This window comes from Procambarus clarkii, chromosome 67, assembly GCF_040958095.1.
Source record: "Procambarus clarkii isolate CNS0578487 chromosome 67, FALCON_Pclarkii_2.0, whole genome shotgun sequence".
Lineage (NCBI taxonomy): Eukaryota > Metazoa > Arthropoda > Malacostraca > Decapoda > Cambaridae > Procambarus > Procambarus clarkii.
This window is the reverse complement of record NC_091216.1, coordinates 24,823,449-24,840,634: the sequence shown is the minus strand read 5'-3', so window position 1 is coordinate 24,840,634 and position 17,186 is coordinate 24,823,449. Positions and strand designations below refer to the sequence as shown.

At 47.1% G+C, this 17,186-nt stretch overlaps 1 protein-coding gene across 1 annotated transcript in view; it reads left to right on the top strand.

Annotated features, from left to right (window-relative positions):
• Positions 1 to 17,186, top strand: part of bma (SCY1-like protein bma) — a gene marked incomplete at its 5' end in the record, with an annotated part of 234,606 nt that overhangs the window by 92,973 nt on the left and 124,447 nt on the right. The window contains 2 exon segments of the mRNA XM_069310483.1: positions 5,681 to 5,826; positions 15,577 to 15,707. Coding sequence (XP_069166584.1) covers positions 5,681 to 5,826; positions 15,577 to 15,707 — 277 coding nt within the window.

Below are 17,186 nucleotides of genomic sequence, written 5' to 3'. Positions count from 1 at the left end.
ATGTACCATCACCAGCGAGAACACATGTACCATCACCAGCGAGAACACAGGTGCCATCACCAGCGAGAACACAGGTGCCATCACCAGCGAGAACACAGGTGCCATCACCAGCGAGAACACAGGTGCCATCACCAGCGAGAACACAGGTGCCATCACCAGCGAGAACACAGGTGCCATCACCAGCGAGAACACAGGTGCCATCACCAGCGAGAACACATGTACCATCACCAGCGAGAACACAGGTGCCATCACCAGCGAGAACACAGGTGCCATCACCAGCGAGAACACAGGTGCCATCACCAGCGAGAACACAGGTGCCATCAGAGATGCGGACATAGCACATGCCCTGAGATGCAAACACCCACCCTGAACACCAGGTGATAAATAAAGTGTTCCAGCAGTTGTTGTCTTGTGTGTTGATAGAACCGCGGTTCGTGAAAACATGTTCGTCTTTGCCACCAGATGGTTCCCCGTGTTTGAGACTCTATCACGTTAAACTCTTGGCGACGTGGAACAGGGCCCTCGACGACGTGGAACAGGGGCCCTCGACGACGTGGAACACGGGCCCTCGACGACGTGGAACAGGGGCCCTCGACGACGTGGAACAGGGGCCCTCGACGACGTGGAACACGGGCCCTCGACGACGTGGAACACGGGCCCTCGACGACGTGGAACAGGGCCCTCGACGACGTGGAACAGGACCCTCGACGACGTGGAACAGGACCCTCGACGACGTGGAACAGGGGCCCTCGACGACGTGGAACAGGGGCCCTCGACGACGTGGAACAGGGGCCCTCGACGACGTGGAACAGGACCCTCGACGACGTGGAACAGGGCTTCCTGTCGGAATCCCCCAAATATTCCCCAACACGCAGCCACAGTAGTCAAGCAGGAAGCAGCCGACACCTTCAAACCAAAACATCTTCGAGCAATGAGGTCGTGTAACTAACACACACACGCACACACACACACACACACACACACACACACACACACACACACACACACACACACACACACACACACACACACACACACACGCACACACAGGCATTTTGGCCATCATCCGAGAACAGTATCCACCTCAGACTCGAATCTTTACATTCTCATTCAATCCCTCTCTCGCGGGGAAGGACTGGAATTGAGTCTAGTGGAAGAGTTCCGCTTCCTTCCCCCTGATTCAGCGCTCCTTGATTGTCCGGTAAGCTCTTAGGGCTTACATGCCGCGGCCACAGTGCGCGCTCAAGTGCCCTGCCAGCTTCCCCGACCATTTTTTCACTTAGTCTGATAAAATGCTTTTTGAAGGGCTCAAAAGCTCGTGTTTCTCATTTCAGCGGATAAAAGGTTAGCGGAGAGCTTTACAAGCGCCCGCGGGTTTTCTACTCGCTAATCAAATCGTTTGTAAATATAGTAAAAGGCGTGTGTTTGTTTGTTTGTTTGTTTGTTGGTGTGGCGGAGATGGTCTGCCTGTGAGCTGTCTATTGTTAGCTTCTTAGCTGTGGGAGGATTGTTTGGTTGATGCTGCTTTGGCCAAACTAAAATGACTACAATTTTTTGTTTAAATTTCCCAAGATTAGTGCATAAGGTTTCATATTACTATAAGAAAAAAATTGTTTGGAAATTTCGGTTTTTTATTTTTTTTAGCGAGGTGGTGGACAGAGCCAGAATGATCAATGGTAGTCAGTATGGGACCATAGCAAGCTCTTCCCGCCTGAATTCTGGCCACATCAATCCCACCATGTTGGGCACGTGCCCCACATGGATCACAGTGCAAATTTGGGTGAAGCTAGCCCAAAGCTTTTGGCCTCCAACTACGAACGCACATTCAGACATTCTAATACATATATATATATATATATGTTTCATTGAATATGACCGCATATTCTGTATTTATTATTTTCTGGTTTAGGGCTTCTATCCCTCTAACTATTTTCTTAGCATCAGGGCTTAATTGAAATAGGAGTTCTCCAAAACTCATTTTCGTACTTTTAAGTTGAAGAAAAGAAGTGATTTACTATAGAGTGTATTACACTTATTTATATAATTTGCACGACGTTTCGAACCTCCATGGTTCATTCTCAAGTGAACAGATCTTACAATACTAGTTGATTTTATACCCGCATTAGGTCAGGTGATAATACAATGAAGGTGAAAACATGGGGGGATACATAAGGGATAAACATAGGGGCTGCAGAAGGCTTATTGGCCCATACGAGGCATCTCCTATCTAAACACAAAGATTAATCCAGTGTAATTGGCCTGTTATGTTGGACATTGTCTTCTGTGTTGGCATCGATATGTTCTTGTCTTGTCCTTACTCTCATGGTGGGTAGAGTAAATAGTTCCGTGATTTGGGTGTTCATGGTAGGTCGCTCTATTCTTATGTGAATTGCCTCAAGAATTTGTAATCTTCTTGAATCTTGGGTTTTGTCTATTATGCAAGTATTCTTGTTCAACATTTCTCTTGTTAGAGTAATGTCATGGGCTTGTCTCATGTGATTCCTAGGGGCACCAGATTGAAGATGGCATGTCAAACGCCTCGTCAGCTTGGTCGACGTCATACCTATGTACTTACATTGAAGGTTACATCCTTCGTGGGGGCAAGTGTACATGTATACAACGCTTGACTGCTGTAGAGGGTTCTCCGTCGGCTTCGGGCTGTTTTTGATAAGGAGTTCGGAAGTCTTCTTGGTTTTGTAGAATATTATCAGGTTTATGTTTTGGTTAGGAGTAGTGCTTTTTACTCCTTTACGGATTATTTCTTTCATTATTCTTTCCTCTTTTATATGTTCACTGTGCATGGTTGATTTGTAATATAATTTTATTGGGGGTGTTGTGGTTTCTGTTCTAGGTTCTGAATTATACCAACGGTCCAAGTGTCTTCTTATAGCAGCGTTTATTTCCGCGTTGCTATATCCGTTGTTCACCAATACCTGAGTTACTCTTTCAAACTCTCTACTCACGTTGCTCCATTCAGAGCAGTGGGTAAGCGCTCGACGAATATAAGCATTGAGAACACTGGCTTTGTATCTTTGGGGGCACTCACTTCTACCGTTCAGGCATAATCCTATGTTGGTGGGCTTGGTATATACGTTGGTGCTTAAAGAGGTTCCTGTTTTTGTTATTAGTACATCCAAGAATGGCAGACTGTTATTTTCACTATTTTCATGTGTAAATCGGAGTACTGACTCTCTCTCTAGGTGTCTTTTTAGGTCAATTAGTTCATCTGAGTCTTTTACTATTACGAATATGTCATCTACATAACGGCAGTATACAGTTGGTTTTTGTCTGCTACTGAAGACCCTATCTTCGATGGTTCCCATATAAAAATTAGCAAATAAAACTCCTAAGGGGGAGCCCATTGCTACTCCGTCTATTTGTAAATACATGTCTCCTTGTGGACTGATGAAAGGGGCTTCCTTTGTACATGCTTCGAGAAGACTTTTCAAGTGTGGCTCAGGTATGTCTAATTTGGGGGTGCTCTCGTCTCTGTATACTCTGTCCAGTATCATTCCTATGGTTGTGTCGACTAGGAATGATACTGGACAGAGTATACAGAGACGAGAGCACCCCCAAATTAGACATACCTGAGCCACACTTGAAAAGTCTTCTCGAAGCATGTACAAAGGAAGCCCCTTTCATCAGTCCACAAGGAGACATGTATTTACAAATAGACGGAGTAGCAATGGGCTCCCCCTTAGGAGTTTTATTTGCTAATTTTTATATGGGAACCATCGAAGATAGGGTCTTCAGTAGCAGACAAAAACCAACTGTATACTGCCGTTATGTAGATGACATATTCGTAATAGTAAAAGACTCAGATGAACTAATTGACCTAAAAAGACACCTAGAGAGAGAGTCAGTACTCCGATTTACACATGAAAATAGTGAAAATAACAGTCTGCCATTCTTGGATGTACTAATAACAAAAACAGGAACCTCTTTAAGCACCAACGTATATACCAAGCCCACCAACATAGGATTATGCCTGAACGGTAGAAGTGAGTGCCCCCAAAGATACAAAGCCAGTGTTCTCAATGCTTATATTCGTCGAGCGCTTACCCACTGCTCTGAATGGAGCAACGTGAGTAGAGAGTTTGAAAGAGTAACTCAGGTATTGGTGAACAACGGATATAGCAACGCGGAAATAAACGCTGCTATAAGAAGACACTTGGACCGTTGGTATAATTCAGAACCTAGAACAGAAACCACAACACCCCCAATAAAATTATATTACAAATCAACCATGCACAGTGAACATATAAAAGAGGAAAGAATAATGAAAGAAATAATCCGTAAAGGAGTAAAAAGCACTACTCCTAACCAAAACATAAACCTGATAATATTCTACAAAACCAAGAAGACTTCCGAACTCCTTATCAAAAACAGCCCGAAGCCGACGGAGAACCCTCTACAGCAGTCAAGCGTTGTATACATGTACACTTGCCCCCACGAAGGATGTAACCTTCAATGTAAGTACATAGGTATGACGTCGACCAAGCTGACGAGGCGTTTGACATGCCATCTTCAATCTGGTGCCCCTAGGAATCACATGAGACAAGCCCATGACATTACTCTAACAAGAGAAATGTTGAACAAGAATACTTGCATAATAGACAAAACCCAAGATTCAAGAAGATTACAAATTCTTGAGGCAATTCACATAAGAATAGAGCGACCTACCATGAACACCCAAATCACGGAACTATTTACTCTACCCACCATGAGAGTAAGGACAAGACAAGAACATATCGATGCCAACACAGAAAACAATGTCCAACATAACAGGCCAATTACACTGGATTAATCTTTGTGTTTAGATAGGAGATGCCTCGTATGGGCCAATAAGCCTTCTGCAGCCCCTATGTTTATCCCTTATGTATCCCCCCATGTTTTCACCTTCATTGTATTATCACCTGACCTAATGCGGGTATAAAATCAACTAGTATTGTAAGATCTGTTCACTTGAGAATGAACCATGGAGGTTCGAAACGTCGTGCAAATTATATAAATAAGTGTAATACACTCTATAGTAAATCACTTCTTTTCTTCAACTTAAAAGTACGAAAATGAGTTTTGGAGAACTCCTATTTCAATTAAGCCCTGATGCTAAGAAAATAGTTAGAGGGATAGAAGCCCTAAACCAGAAAATAATAAATACAGAATATGCGGTCATATTCAATGAAACATGTTTGAAAGAAAACCTGCTGCCAGTATACACCAATATATATATATATATATATATATATATATATATATATATATATATATATATATATATATATATATATATATATATATAATGATTTAAAATACTCCTCAGCAATGACAGTCAGCTCTTCTTAATACACAAAGTTAATGCAATTAAGGATCACGAAACAATGCTCATTGGTATGAGGAAAATCAAGAGAAACAGGAAGGAAAGTGAACGTTTCAGCTGGTAAGAGCCATTGTCAACATTGGTTGACAATGTTGTCCTTGTGGTAAAACATTTTGTCCTAGTGGTAAAAACACTCATAAAATTGGTGTCGCCACAGTCATTTGCCAAGTTTGCGTTCGAGGCAGGACACTGTATAGTGTGTGTGTATAATGACATTGTATACTGTGTGTATTATGACACTGTATAGTATGTGTATTACTAACACTGGTGTGTTCTCTCTCCCCCTGTGCGTGTGTGTAGCTCCTGAGGTGCAGACAGCTTCCACCTGCAGTGTGCTGAGCGACATGTTCTCTCTGGGACTGACCATCTGCGCCATCTTCAACTCCGGCAAGTCTCTCATCGAAGCCAACCACTCTAGCTCCGTCTACCAGAAGCAGCTGGAGGTGGTGAGTATGGTAGGGGTGAGTAGTGGTTGGTGGGGGTGAGTAGTGGTGGTGGTGGTGGGGTTAAGAGACAGGGTGTTGAGCAGGCTATCTGCACGATAGTGGAGATCAACGTAAATGTACATTTACTTTTACAAAGTTACCCAGAGGCCAAAATTGACTTAAATATACATTTACAAAGCTACCCAGAGCCCGAAATTGACTTAAATATACATTTACAAAGCTACCCAGAGCCCGAAATTGACTTAAATATACATTTACAAAGCTACCCAGAGCCCGAAATTAACTTAAATGTACATTTACAAAGCTACCCAGAGCCCGAAATTGACTTAAATGTACATTTACAAAGCTACGCCAAGAGCCCAAAATTGACTTAAAATATTCACAGTATATATTCAACTTTTCCTTAAACGACGTTTCTGCTCAAATTCTCATTTCAAACAATGGGGAAGAAATACAGAAATAAGAACAAAATATCGCTATAATTATTGTGACAGTTTGGGGGGCTTAACAGCCCTATCAAACGTAGTTACGGGCTCACCATAGCCCGTGCTACTTGGAACTTGTTCCACGTAGCGAATCTTTAACAACAACAACAACCTATCAAACTACGGAGGGTCGTTAAGCTCCAACTACTGACCAACCAAGTATACATGTGTCTTGAAAATATGTATATTTGTTTGTATAAATATGTATGTATAAATATGTATGTATAAATATGTATATATATACCACAAAAAGGGGGGGGGGGGGGGGGTGTTGTATCACCATCCCTTTAGGGTTATACTGACCTTGATCAGGTCAGAAAGGTCTTATTGACCAGACAGAAAGTATATTTTAGGCCTTAATATAAACCGGGACACTAAAGTGCTCATCTCAGTATATATATATATATATATATATATATATATATATATATATATATATATATATATATATATATATATATATATATATATATATATATATATATATATATATATGTCGTACCTAGTAGCCAGAACGCACTTGTCAGCCTACTATATATATATATATATATATGTATATATATATATATATATATATATATATATATATATATATATATATATATATATATATATATATATATATATATATATATATATATATATGCAGAATAACAACATGTGAAAAATAGAAAATGCTTAACGCGTTTTCGGCTAATTCGCCTTCATCAGAGCAAAGTAGAATGAAGATCAAAATGATCTTCATTCTACTTTGCTCTGATGAAGGCGAATTAGCCGAAAACGCGTTAAGCATTTTCTATTTTTCACATGTGGTTATTCTGCATACTTGGATCAGTGTTTTTATGATCATTGTTGCATATATATATATATGTGTATATAATATATATATATGTCGTACCTAGTAGCCAGAACGCACTTCTCAGCCTACTATGCATGGCCCAATTTGCCTAATAAGCCAAGTTTTCATGAATAAATGTTTTTTCGACTACCTAACCTACCTAACCTAACCTAACCTAACTTTTTCGGCTACTTAACCTAACCTAACCTATAAAGATAGGTTAGGTTAGGTTAGGTAGGGTTGGTTAGGTTCGGTCATATATCTACGTTAATTTTAACTCAAATAAAAAAAATTGACCTCATGCATAATGAAATGGGTAGCTTTATCATTTCATAAGAAAAAAATTAGAAAAAATATATTAATTCAGGAAAACTTGGCTTATTAGGCAAATCGGGCATTGCATAGTAGGCTGAGAAGTGCGTTCTGGCTACTAGGTACGACATATATATATATACTCCAGTGTATATACATTTGGAAGCAGCTATTTTTTTCTGGACAACTGTGTGTGTATTTACATTTTGTGCCTGCAGAATCAAGCTGTTAGCTCTTGGGCCCCGCCTTTCTAACCGCCGGTTGTCTAATGTACTGACTCCCGACCTATTTTTCCATATATGTACTACATATATTTCTCTCTCACACACACATACATCCCCCAGGATGCAGCCCGTAGCAGCTGTGTAACTCCCAGGGGCCTCTTTACTGCTAGGTGAACAGGAGCATCAGGTGAAAGACATTGTTCATTTGTTTCTGCGTCGTCCGGGAATCGAACCCGGGTCCTTAGGACTACGACACCCGAGCGCTGTTCATTCGGCTGTGAGTGTGTGTGTATTATTATTACCTAAGTGTAATTACCTAAGAGTAATTACCTAAGTGTAGTTACAGGATGAGAGCTACGCTCGTGGTGTCCCGTCTTCCCAGGTGTAAGTGTAGCAAGGTTACCTGGCGCTCGTGGTGTCCCGTCTTCCCAGGTGTAAGTGTAGCAAGGTTACCTGGCGCTCGTGGTGTCCCGTCTTCCCAGGTGTAAGTGTAGCAAGGTTACCTGGGTTACCTGGGTAATTAACTACCTATACTATTGTTACCTCGGCCAGAAATGCGATATTCATATCAAGCCGTTGAACCTTGAGATATAAATTCCTATTTGTTCTGATTCTCACACATTTAAATACTAAATCTTCACATTCAACTCCTAAACTCTGACAAGTCAAGCCTGGCCTCGGGCCGGGCTTAGGGAGTAGAAGAACGCCCAGAACCCCATCAACCAGGTATTGGATCAGATCATAAGGTCACTGGTGCTCTCTTCTCTACACTCTTGACTCTTTCCTGAGAGCTGGGGGAACAGGAGACCACCAGGGGCTCGTAAGGAACAGATAGTCCCCTACGACCCCGTGCTCCCTCCGTCTCAACCCCCGCCAGGGCTCTCTGTGTGTGCTCCAGGGGTCTGAGGCAAGAGGTCGACCCCGTGCTCCCTCCGCCTCAACCCCCGCCAGGGCTCTCTGTATGTGCTCAAGGGGTCTGAGGCAAGAGGTCGACCCCGTGCCCCCTCCGTCTCAACCCCCGCCAGGGCTCTCTGTGTGTGCTCAAGGGGTCTGAGGCAAGAGGTCGACCCCGTGGGAGATGTCAAAGAGATTGTCCAAATCCTGGACGAGCGCGGCTTCATTACCTCCGTGTGCCTGGGTCTTCCTTCAGCGGATCTTCCTCAGGCTCAGAAAACCTTTTTGTATAATTTCTGGACCTTGGTGATATCCAGCCTCAGGTTGTGCTGGTCCAAGGGGCGCCCCCGTGCCCAGGTACTCTACCACGGGTACTCTACCCCGGGGAGAATAATATGTATGTAGGAGACATGTTAGAGGAATAGAAGTTAATCGGTTACAAAGGCGGAGTTCAAGAGCTAACACACACACACACACACACACACACACACACACACACACACACACACACACACACACACACACACACACACACACACACACACACACACACACACACACACACACACACACACACACACACACACACACACCTGTCTAATTGCACCGTGAACTTCCACTGCCTTAATTACTCAATTACAGCTTGGCTTCCTCTCGGAAACCAATCTCAGCGCCTCCAAAATGATGCCAAAAATAATGAAGGCGTCCATCTTTCTTTATTTTGGAGGGGGGGGAGGGGAGGGAGGGAGAGATGAATGGTCAGGGGTGATGAGGGGAAATGGGAGGAGGAAAGGGGGGTAAGGGGGAGAGAAAGAGGAAAAGGGAGGGAAGGGAAGGGAGTATGGGAAGGGTGCCATACCGCTAGTGACTGAAGGGCTTTGGAGAACCCGGCCAGGTAAACTTATGTAGTTTACTCTTGACAATGTTGAACACCTGCTGTCCCTGGCAAGCTGGAGGGGGGAGAGAGAGAGAGAGAGAGAGAGAGAGAGAGAGAGAGAGAGAGAGAGAGAGAGAGAGAGAGAGAGAGAGAGAGAGAGAGAGAGAGAAAAAAAAAATAGCATCAATTCTCTATCTCTGTCATCATATTCTAACTAAAAGAATATCATAAACTGATTAGTCTTGACTAGGTTAGTCTTAGAAACATCTTAGTCTTGACTACACTAGTCTTAGAAACATCTTAGCCTTGACTAGCCTAGTCTTAGAAACATCTTAGCCTTGACTAGGCTAGTCTTAGAAACATCTTAGCCTTGACTAGGCTAGTCTTAGAAACATCTTAGCCTTGACTAGGCTAGTCTTAGAAACATCTCAGCCTTGACTAGGCTAGTCTTAGAAACATCTTAGCCTTGACTAGGGACAAGGAAATGCCTAAAAGGCTGCATTGTTCGGATTCAAATGTCCTAACCTTTAATAAAGGCATACAATGCCTGACAGAAATGCCTGGGTGGATTTTCCTTGTAAAGTCTGGAATTGGACGTGTTTGACCTTTGACCTAGCCGGGAGGTCATGGAAAGTCTCCAAGACTGAAGAAGATCAGAAGAAGAGAGTTCCCAAGACTGGAAGTTCCCAAGACTGGAAGTCCCCAAGACTGGGAGTTCCCAAGACTGGAAGTTCCCAAGACTGGAAGTTCCCCAAGACTGGGAGTTCCCAAGACTGGAAGTTCCCAAGACCTGAAGTTCCCAAGACTGGAAGTTCCCCAAGACTGGAAGTTCCCAAGACTGGGAGTTCCCAAGACTGGAAGTTCCCAAGACTGGGAGTTCCCAAGACTGGAAGTTCCCAAGACTGGGAGTTCCCAAGACTGGGAGTTCCCAAGACTGGAAGTTCCCAAGACTGGGAGTTCCCAAGACTGGAAGTTCCCAAGACTGGAAGTTCCCAAGACTGGGAGTTCCCAAGACTGGGAGTTCCCAAGACTGGGAGTTCCCAAGACTGGGAGTTCCCAAGACTGGAAGTTCCCAAGACTGGGAGTTCCCAAGACTGGAAGTTCCCAAGACTGGGAGTTCCCAAGACTGGGAGTTCCCAAGACTGGGAGTTCCCAAGACTGGAAGTTCCCAAGACTGGAAGTTCCCAAGACTGGAAGTTCCCCAAGACTGGGAGTTCCCAAGACTGGAAGTTCCCAAGACTGGAAGTTCCCAAGACTGGGAGTTCCCAAGACTGGAAGTTCCCAAGACTGGAAGTTCCCCAAGACTGGAAGTTCCCAAGACTGGAAGTTCCCAAGACTGGGAGTTCCCAAGACTGGGAGTTCCCAAGACTGGAAGTTCCCAAGACTGGGAGTTCCCAAGACTGGGAGTTCCCAAGACTGGAAGTTCCCAAGACTGGGAGTTCCCAAGACTGGGAGTTCCCAAGACTGGAAGACGTAGGAATTCTGGGCTCAAATGTCTGTCAAATTTACATAGTTAATTGCCCACTTTCCCTTCATCCTCTCAGCTCTCCTCAACCCCCTTCACTTTGTTGCATATTTCAGTCCCTTCCCGCTTTTATTCTCTATCTCCACCCCCTAGTCTCGCCCCCTCAACCATCTTCCTATCCCCCCTCCCTATTCTCTCATTCCTATTGTCACTCCTCGCTCTTATTCTTACATCCCTGTTCTTCGCACTCCACCTCTAATCTCCCATATTCTTACCCAAGAACCCTATCCTTGATATTCTCGGCTCTTATCCCTTTGTTCAGGTGTAGATCCATTGGGTTAGTTCCTGTGAACACAGACGAGGGAGATATTATAATGTTTAGTTGGAGATATTAGAGATGGATAGAGATAGTCGTGTAGCTACACTGTGAAGTAATTCCTTACGATACACAGAGGCAGTAATTCCTCTTGTTCCCCCTCTTCACCTGTCTCTTGTCCCCCGTTCACCTGCCTCTCACCTGTGTGGCGTGGCTGCGCTTCCCTGCACAGGTGCGTCTAGAGGTAATCTCCCCCAGAGGGTATTAACTCTCTGCCAATCCACTCTGTGGCATCAACTCTTCCTCCCCCTTCTCCCCTTCTCCCCGGCTCAATACTGCCCTGCCTGCCTCGACCCTGTCTTCTGCCTCCCCCTCTCACTCTGTCTCTGTCTCTCTCTCTCTCTCTCTCTCTCTCTCTCTCTCTCTCTCCCTCTCTCTCTCTCTCTCTCCCTCTCTCTCTCTCTCTCTCCCTCTCCCTCTCTCTCTCCCTCTCTCTCTCTCTCTCTCTCTCTCTCTCTCTCTCTCTCTCTCTCTCTCTCTCTCACTCTCTCCTACCTCCTCCTCCCCCACTCCCTAGTATCGGTATTTGAATTAATTCTTTCTTACAGCCCCCAATACCCTCTCCCCCTCTCCCCCTCCCACACAATACAGAGCTCAGGTTGGGTCGTCCCAACCGGTTGCTTTCCAGGGATATTAGACCGGGGCTGATCTCCCGGTCTGGGGGCCCCTCGCTGCCTCCTATTGCTTCGCAAAACCTGAATAATAATAGATATAACTTTTGGGGTCGGCGCTGCCGCTCGTAGCCGGGATTACTTACTCTCTTGTTACTTTACTTCCTCCTTACGGTCAAGCTGTTTCTCTCTCTCTCTCTCTCTCTCTCTCTCTCTCTCTCTCTCTCTCTCTCTCTCTCTCTCTCTCTCTCTCTCTCTCTCTCTCTCTCTCTCTCAGGGGCTGGTCTGCTATAGCCGGCTGTATGGTCGTGGGTGTGATCACTGTCGCCGGGGTTCGACACCCTGGGGTTTGACGCTAATGCGTTCACTGTTACACACAAAGTTGCCCCTTTGTAAGCTGCGCCTGGCATTTTCCCGCGTCTGGTCCGGGTGTCAACTTTCCTCATTAGTCGCCACTATTGGTCCGCCTGAGTTTACCCTTTTTTATACATTTGTGAGCACTCTGTAGACTCGTGCGCTCTACACCCCTGGGCTCTACACCCCTGGGCTCTACACCCCTGGGCTCTACACCCCCTGCCCTCTACACCCCTGTCCTCTACGCCACTGTCCTCTACACCACTGCCCTCTACGCCACTGTCCTCTACACCCCTGGGCTCTACACCCCTGCCCTCTACACCCCTGCCCTCTACACCCCTGTCCTCTACGCCACTGTCCTCTACACCACTGCCCTCTACGCCACTGTCCTCTACACCCCTGGGCTCTACACCCCTGCCCTCTACACCCCTGCCCTCTACACCCCTGGGCTCTACACCCCTGCCCTCTACACCCCTGCCCTCTACACCCCTGCCCTCTACACCCCTTCCCTCTACACCCCGGCCCTCTACACCCCTGGGCTCTACACCCCTGGGCTCTACACCCCTGCCCTCTACACCCCTTCCCTCTACACCCCGGCCCTCTACACCCCTGGGCTCTACACCCCTGCCCTCTACACCCCTGCCCTCTACACTGTCCTCTACACCCCGGCCCTCTACACCCCTGTCCTCTACACCCCTGCCCTCTACACCCCTGCCCTCTACACTGTCCTCTACACCCCTGCCCTCTACACCCCTGCCCTCTACACCCCTGCCCTCTACACCCCTGCCCTCTACACCCCTGCCCTCTACACCCCTGCCCTCTACACCCCTGCCCTCTACACCCCTGCCCTCTACACCCCTGGGCTCTACACCCCTGGGCTCTACACCCCTACCCTCTACACCCCTGGGCTCTACACCCCTACCCTCTACACCCCTGGGCTCTACACCCCTGCCCTCTACACCCCTGCCCTCTACACCCCTGGGCTCTACACCCCTACCCTCTACACCCCTGGGTTCTACACCCCTGCCCTCTACACCCCTGCCCTCTACACCCCTGGGCTCTACACCCCTGCCCTCTACACCCCTGCCCTCTACACCCCTACCCTCTACACCCCTGGGCTCTACACCCCTGCCCTCTACACCCCTGCCCTCTACACCCCTGCCCTCTACACCCCTGGGCTCTACACCCCTACCCTCTACACCCCTGGGCTCTACACCCCTGCCCTCTACACTCCTGCCCTCTACACCCCTGGGCTCTACACCCCTACCCTCTACACCCCTGGGCTCTACACCCCTGCCCTCTACACCCCTGGGCTCTACACCCCTGGGCTCTACACCCCTACCCTCTACACCCCTGGGCTCTACACCCCTGCCCTCTACACCCCTGGGCTCTACACCCCTGTGCTCTACACCCCTGGGCTCTACACCCCTGCCCTCTACACCCCTGTCCTCTACACCCCTGCCCTCTACACCCCTGCCCTCTACACCCCTGCCCTCTACACCTCTTCCCTCTACACCCACTAGCTCACTCCAGCTGATGCCTTGTTGCCAAGTCTACATTAACTACATATTATATGTATAAACATGTGTGCTATTCATATGCTCGCTGCACGTGAGTAGGTAAACATAGGGTACATGTACACGGCCAAACAGATCCACCGCGGGTCAACGAGGCTGTTGGTGTTAGCGGACACACTCGTCCAACACCCACGGCTCCGGCCCACTGGTAATCCTGCCCATCAACACTGTCAGCCATGAATATCATGGTATTAAACACCTTGAAGCTCAAGTGATCACCCATGGTGACCTCTATGGTTCATGGTACTACCACAGGCTGGTGGATCATGGTACTACCACAGGCTGGTGGATCATGGTACTACCACAGGCTGGTGGATCATGGTACTACCACAGGCTGGTGGATCATGGTACTACCACAGGCTGGTGGATCATGGTACTACCACAGGCTGGTGGATCATGGTACCACAGGCTGGTGGATCATGGTACTACCACAGGCTGGTGGATCATGGTACTACCACAGGCTGGTGGATCATGGTACTACCACAGGCTGGTGGATCATGGTACTACCACAGGCTGGTGGTTCATGGTACTACCACAGGCTGGTGGATCATGGTACTACCACAGGCTGGTGGATCATGGTGCCACCACAGGCTGGTGGATCATGGTACTACCACAGGCTGGTGGATCATGGTACTACCACAGGCTGGTGGTTCATGGTACTACCACAGGCTGGTGGATCATGGTACTACCACAGGCTGGTGGATCATGGTACTACCACAGGCTGGTGGTTCATGGTACTACCACAGGCTGGTGGATCATGGTACTACCACAGGCTGGTGGATCATGGTACTACCACAGGCTGGTGGATCATGGTACTACCACAGGCTGGTGGATCATGGTACTACCACAGGCTGGTGGATCATGGTACCACAGGCTGGTGGATCATGGGACCACAGGCTGGTGGATTATATATATGATGAAGTGTAAGAAGAACTTTTATAAGTATATAAAATCATTATTAATTTTATTATATATATATATATATATATATATATATATATATATATATATATATATATATATATATATATTGCACTGAATGTTATCATATAATGTTAATTTTTGTCCTTAACAAATGTGGTGTTGATCATTAATGTAACCCCCCCCCCCTAGTGACAAGACTAGGCCCTGCACACCTGCTAGTGAGGCAGGTGTGCAGGGGAGTGAGGTGTGTGAAGACCAGGGGCCCCTACACACCTGCTAGTGAGGCAGGTGTGCAGGGGAGTGAGGTGTGTGAAGACCAGGGGCCCCTACACACCTGCTAGTGAGGCAGGTGTGCAGGGGAGTGAGGTGTGTGAAGACCAGGGGCCCCTACACACCTGCTAGTGAGGCAGGTGTGCAGGGGAGTGAGGTGTGTGAAGACCAGGGGCCCCTACACACCTGCTAGTGAGGCAGATGTGCAGGGGAGTGAGGTGTGTGAAGACCAGGGGCCCCTACACACCTGCTAGTGAGGCAGGTGTGCAGGGGAGTGAGGTGTGTGAAGGCCAGGGCCCCTACACACCTGCTAGTGAGGCAGGTGTGCAGGGGAGTGAGGTGTGTGAAGACCAGGGCCCCTACACACCTGCTAGTGAGGCAGGTGTGCAGGGGAGTGAGGTGTGTGAAGACCAGGGGCCCCTACACACCTGCTAGTGAGGCAGGTGTGCAGGGGAGTGAGGTGTGTGAAGACCAGGGCCCCTACACACCTGCTAGTGAGGCAGGTGTGCAGGGGAGTGAGGTGTGTGTGTGTGTGTCCCGCAGGTCGGGGAGCAAGTGAACAACGTACTGCCCAAGATCCCCCTGGGGCTGCAGGAGGCCGTGGTGAGACTGGTCAGCCGCGACCCGCGCCAGAGGCCCACTTCGCAGCTCGTCGCACTCATTAAGTACTTCAGGTGAGTGGCCACGGTGAGAGGGGGTGAGAGAGAGAGAGAGAGAGAGAGAGAGAGAGAGAGAGAGAGAGAGAGAGAGAGAGAGAGAGAGAGAGAGAGAGAGAGAGAGAGACGAGCGGAGAAACTGTTGAAAGCAGAGCATAATAGAAATAAAAAATATAGATATTTCTATATACTGATTAAATTAGAGGGATAAAAGTAGTGGATGATTTTGGAGAAACTGGGAGACAGGTAAAGAAAATGGGCGAGAGAAAGAAAATGGGGAGTTGAACTGAGACTGCTCTAATGAGAAGACTCTGAGAGACATACTACACGGTATATAAGGCCAGCTTGGCGGGATATTGTTGGGGGCTCACCATAGCCCGTGCTACTTGCCCCGCTCCTGTGCCAGGTAAGTTACGGGCTCACCATAGCCCGTGCTACTTGGAACTTGTCTCGAGTACCTGAATCTATAACAACAACAACAACAACAGGGAGAGTGTATGTACTGGCCTAATTGTTCTTAAGTGGGAAGTTGAGCTTGGTCTCTTTGGTCCCGCCTCTCACTCAACTGCCAGTCAACTGGGAGTACGGGTTCCTGAGCCTATTGGGCTCTTATCATATCTACATTTGAAACTTTGAGAAACTCATTTGATTGAGAAAAGCATTTGGGGCAATGAATGTGACTCGAACTCGCGGCTCTCTATTTCCTTTTTTTCATGTTGATTGTGTGTGTGTAAACTACATATCACGTGATGCCTGCGTCAGTAAAGGTCGGGGTCTACAATAGTCAGGTGGAGGTTTACAGTGTTAGATCAGTCAGTCAGGTGGAGGTTTACAGTGTTAGATCAGTCAGTCAGGTGGAGGTTTACAGTGTTAGATCAGTCAGTCAGGTGGAGGTTTACAGTGTTAGATCAGTCAGTCAGGTGGAGGTTTACAGTGTTAGATCAGTCAGTCAGGTGGAGGTTTACAGTGTTAGATCAGTCAGTCAGGTGGAGGTTTACAGTGTTAGATCAGTCAGTCAGGTGGAGGTTTACAGTGTTAATGCAGCTTCTGAGTAGATATTAATAATGATTTACTATTTTGATCTACTTTTGATTTTAATTGGCCAACTTTAATTTATATTTTGCAAACTTGAGAGGACAGGAAGGTCCTGGAACAACCAATGAGAGCACAAGAAGATCCTGGAACAACAAATGAGAGGACTGGAAGACCCTGGAACAACCAATGAGAGGACAGGAAGGTCCTGGAACAACCAATGAGAGGACTGGAAGACCCTGGAACAACCAATGAGAGGACAAGAAGGTCCTGGAACAACCAATGAGAGGACAAGAAGGTCCTGGAACAACCAATGAGAGGACTGGAAGACCCTGGAACAACCAATGAGAGGACAGGAAGGTCCTGGAACAACCAATGAGAGGACTGGAAGACCCTGGAACAACCAATGAGAGGACAGGAAGGTCCTGGAACAACCAATGAGAGGACTGGAAGACCCTAGAACAA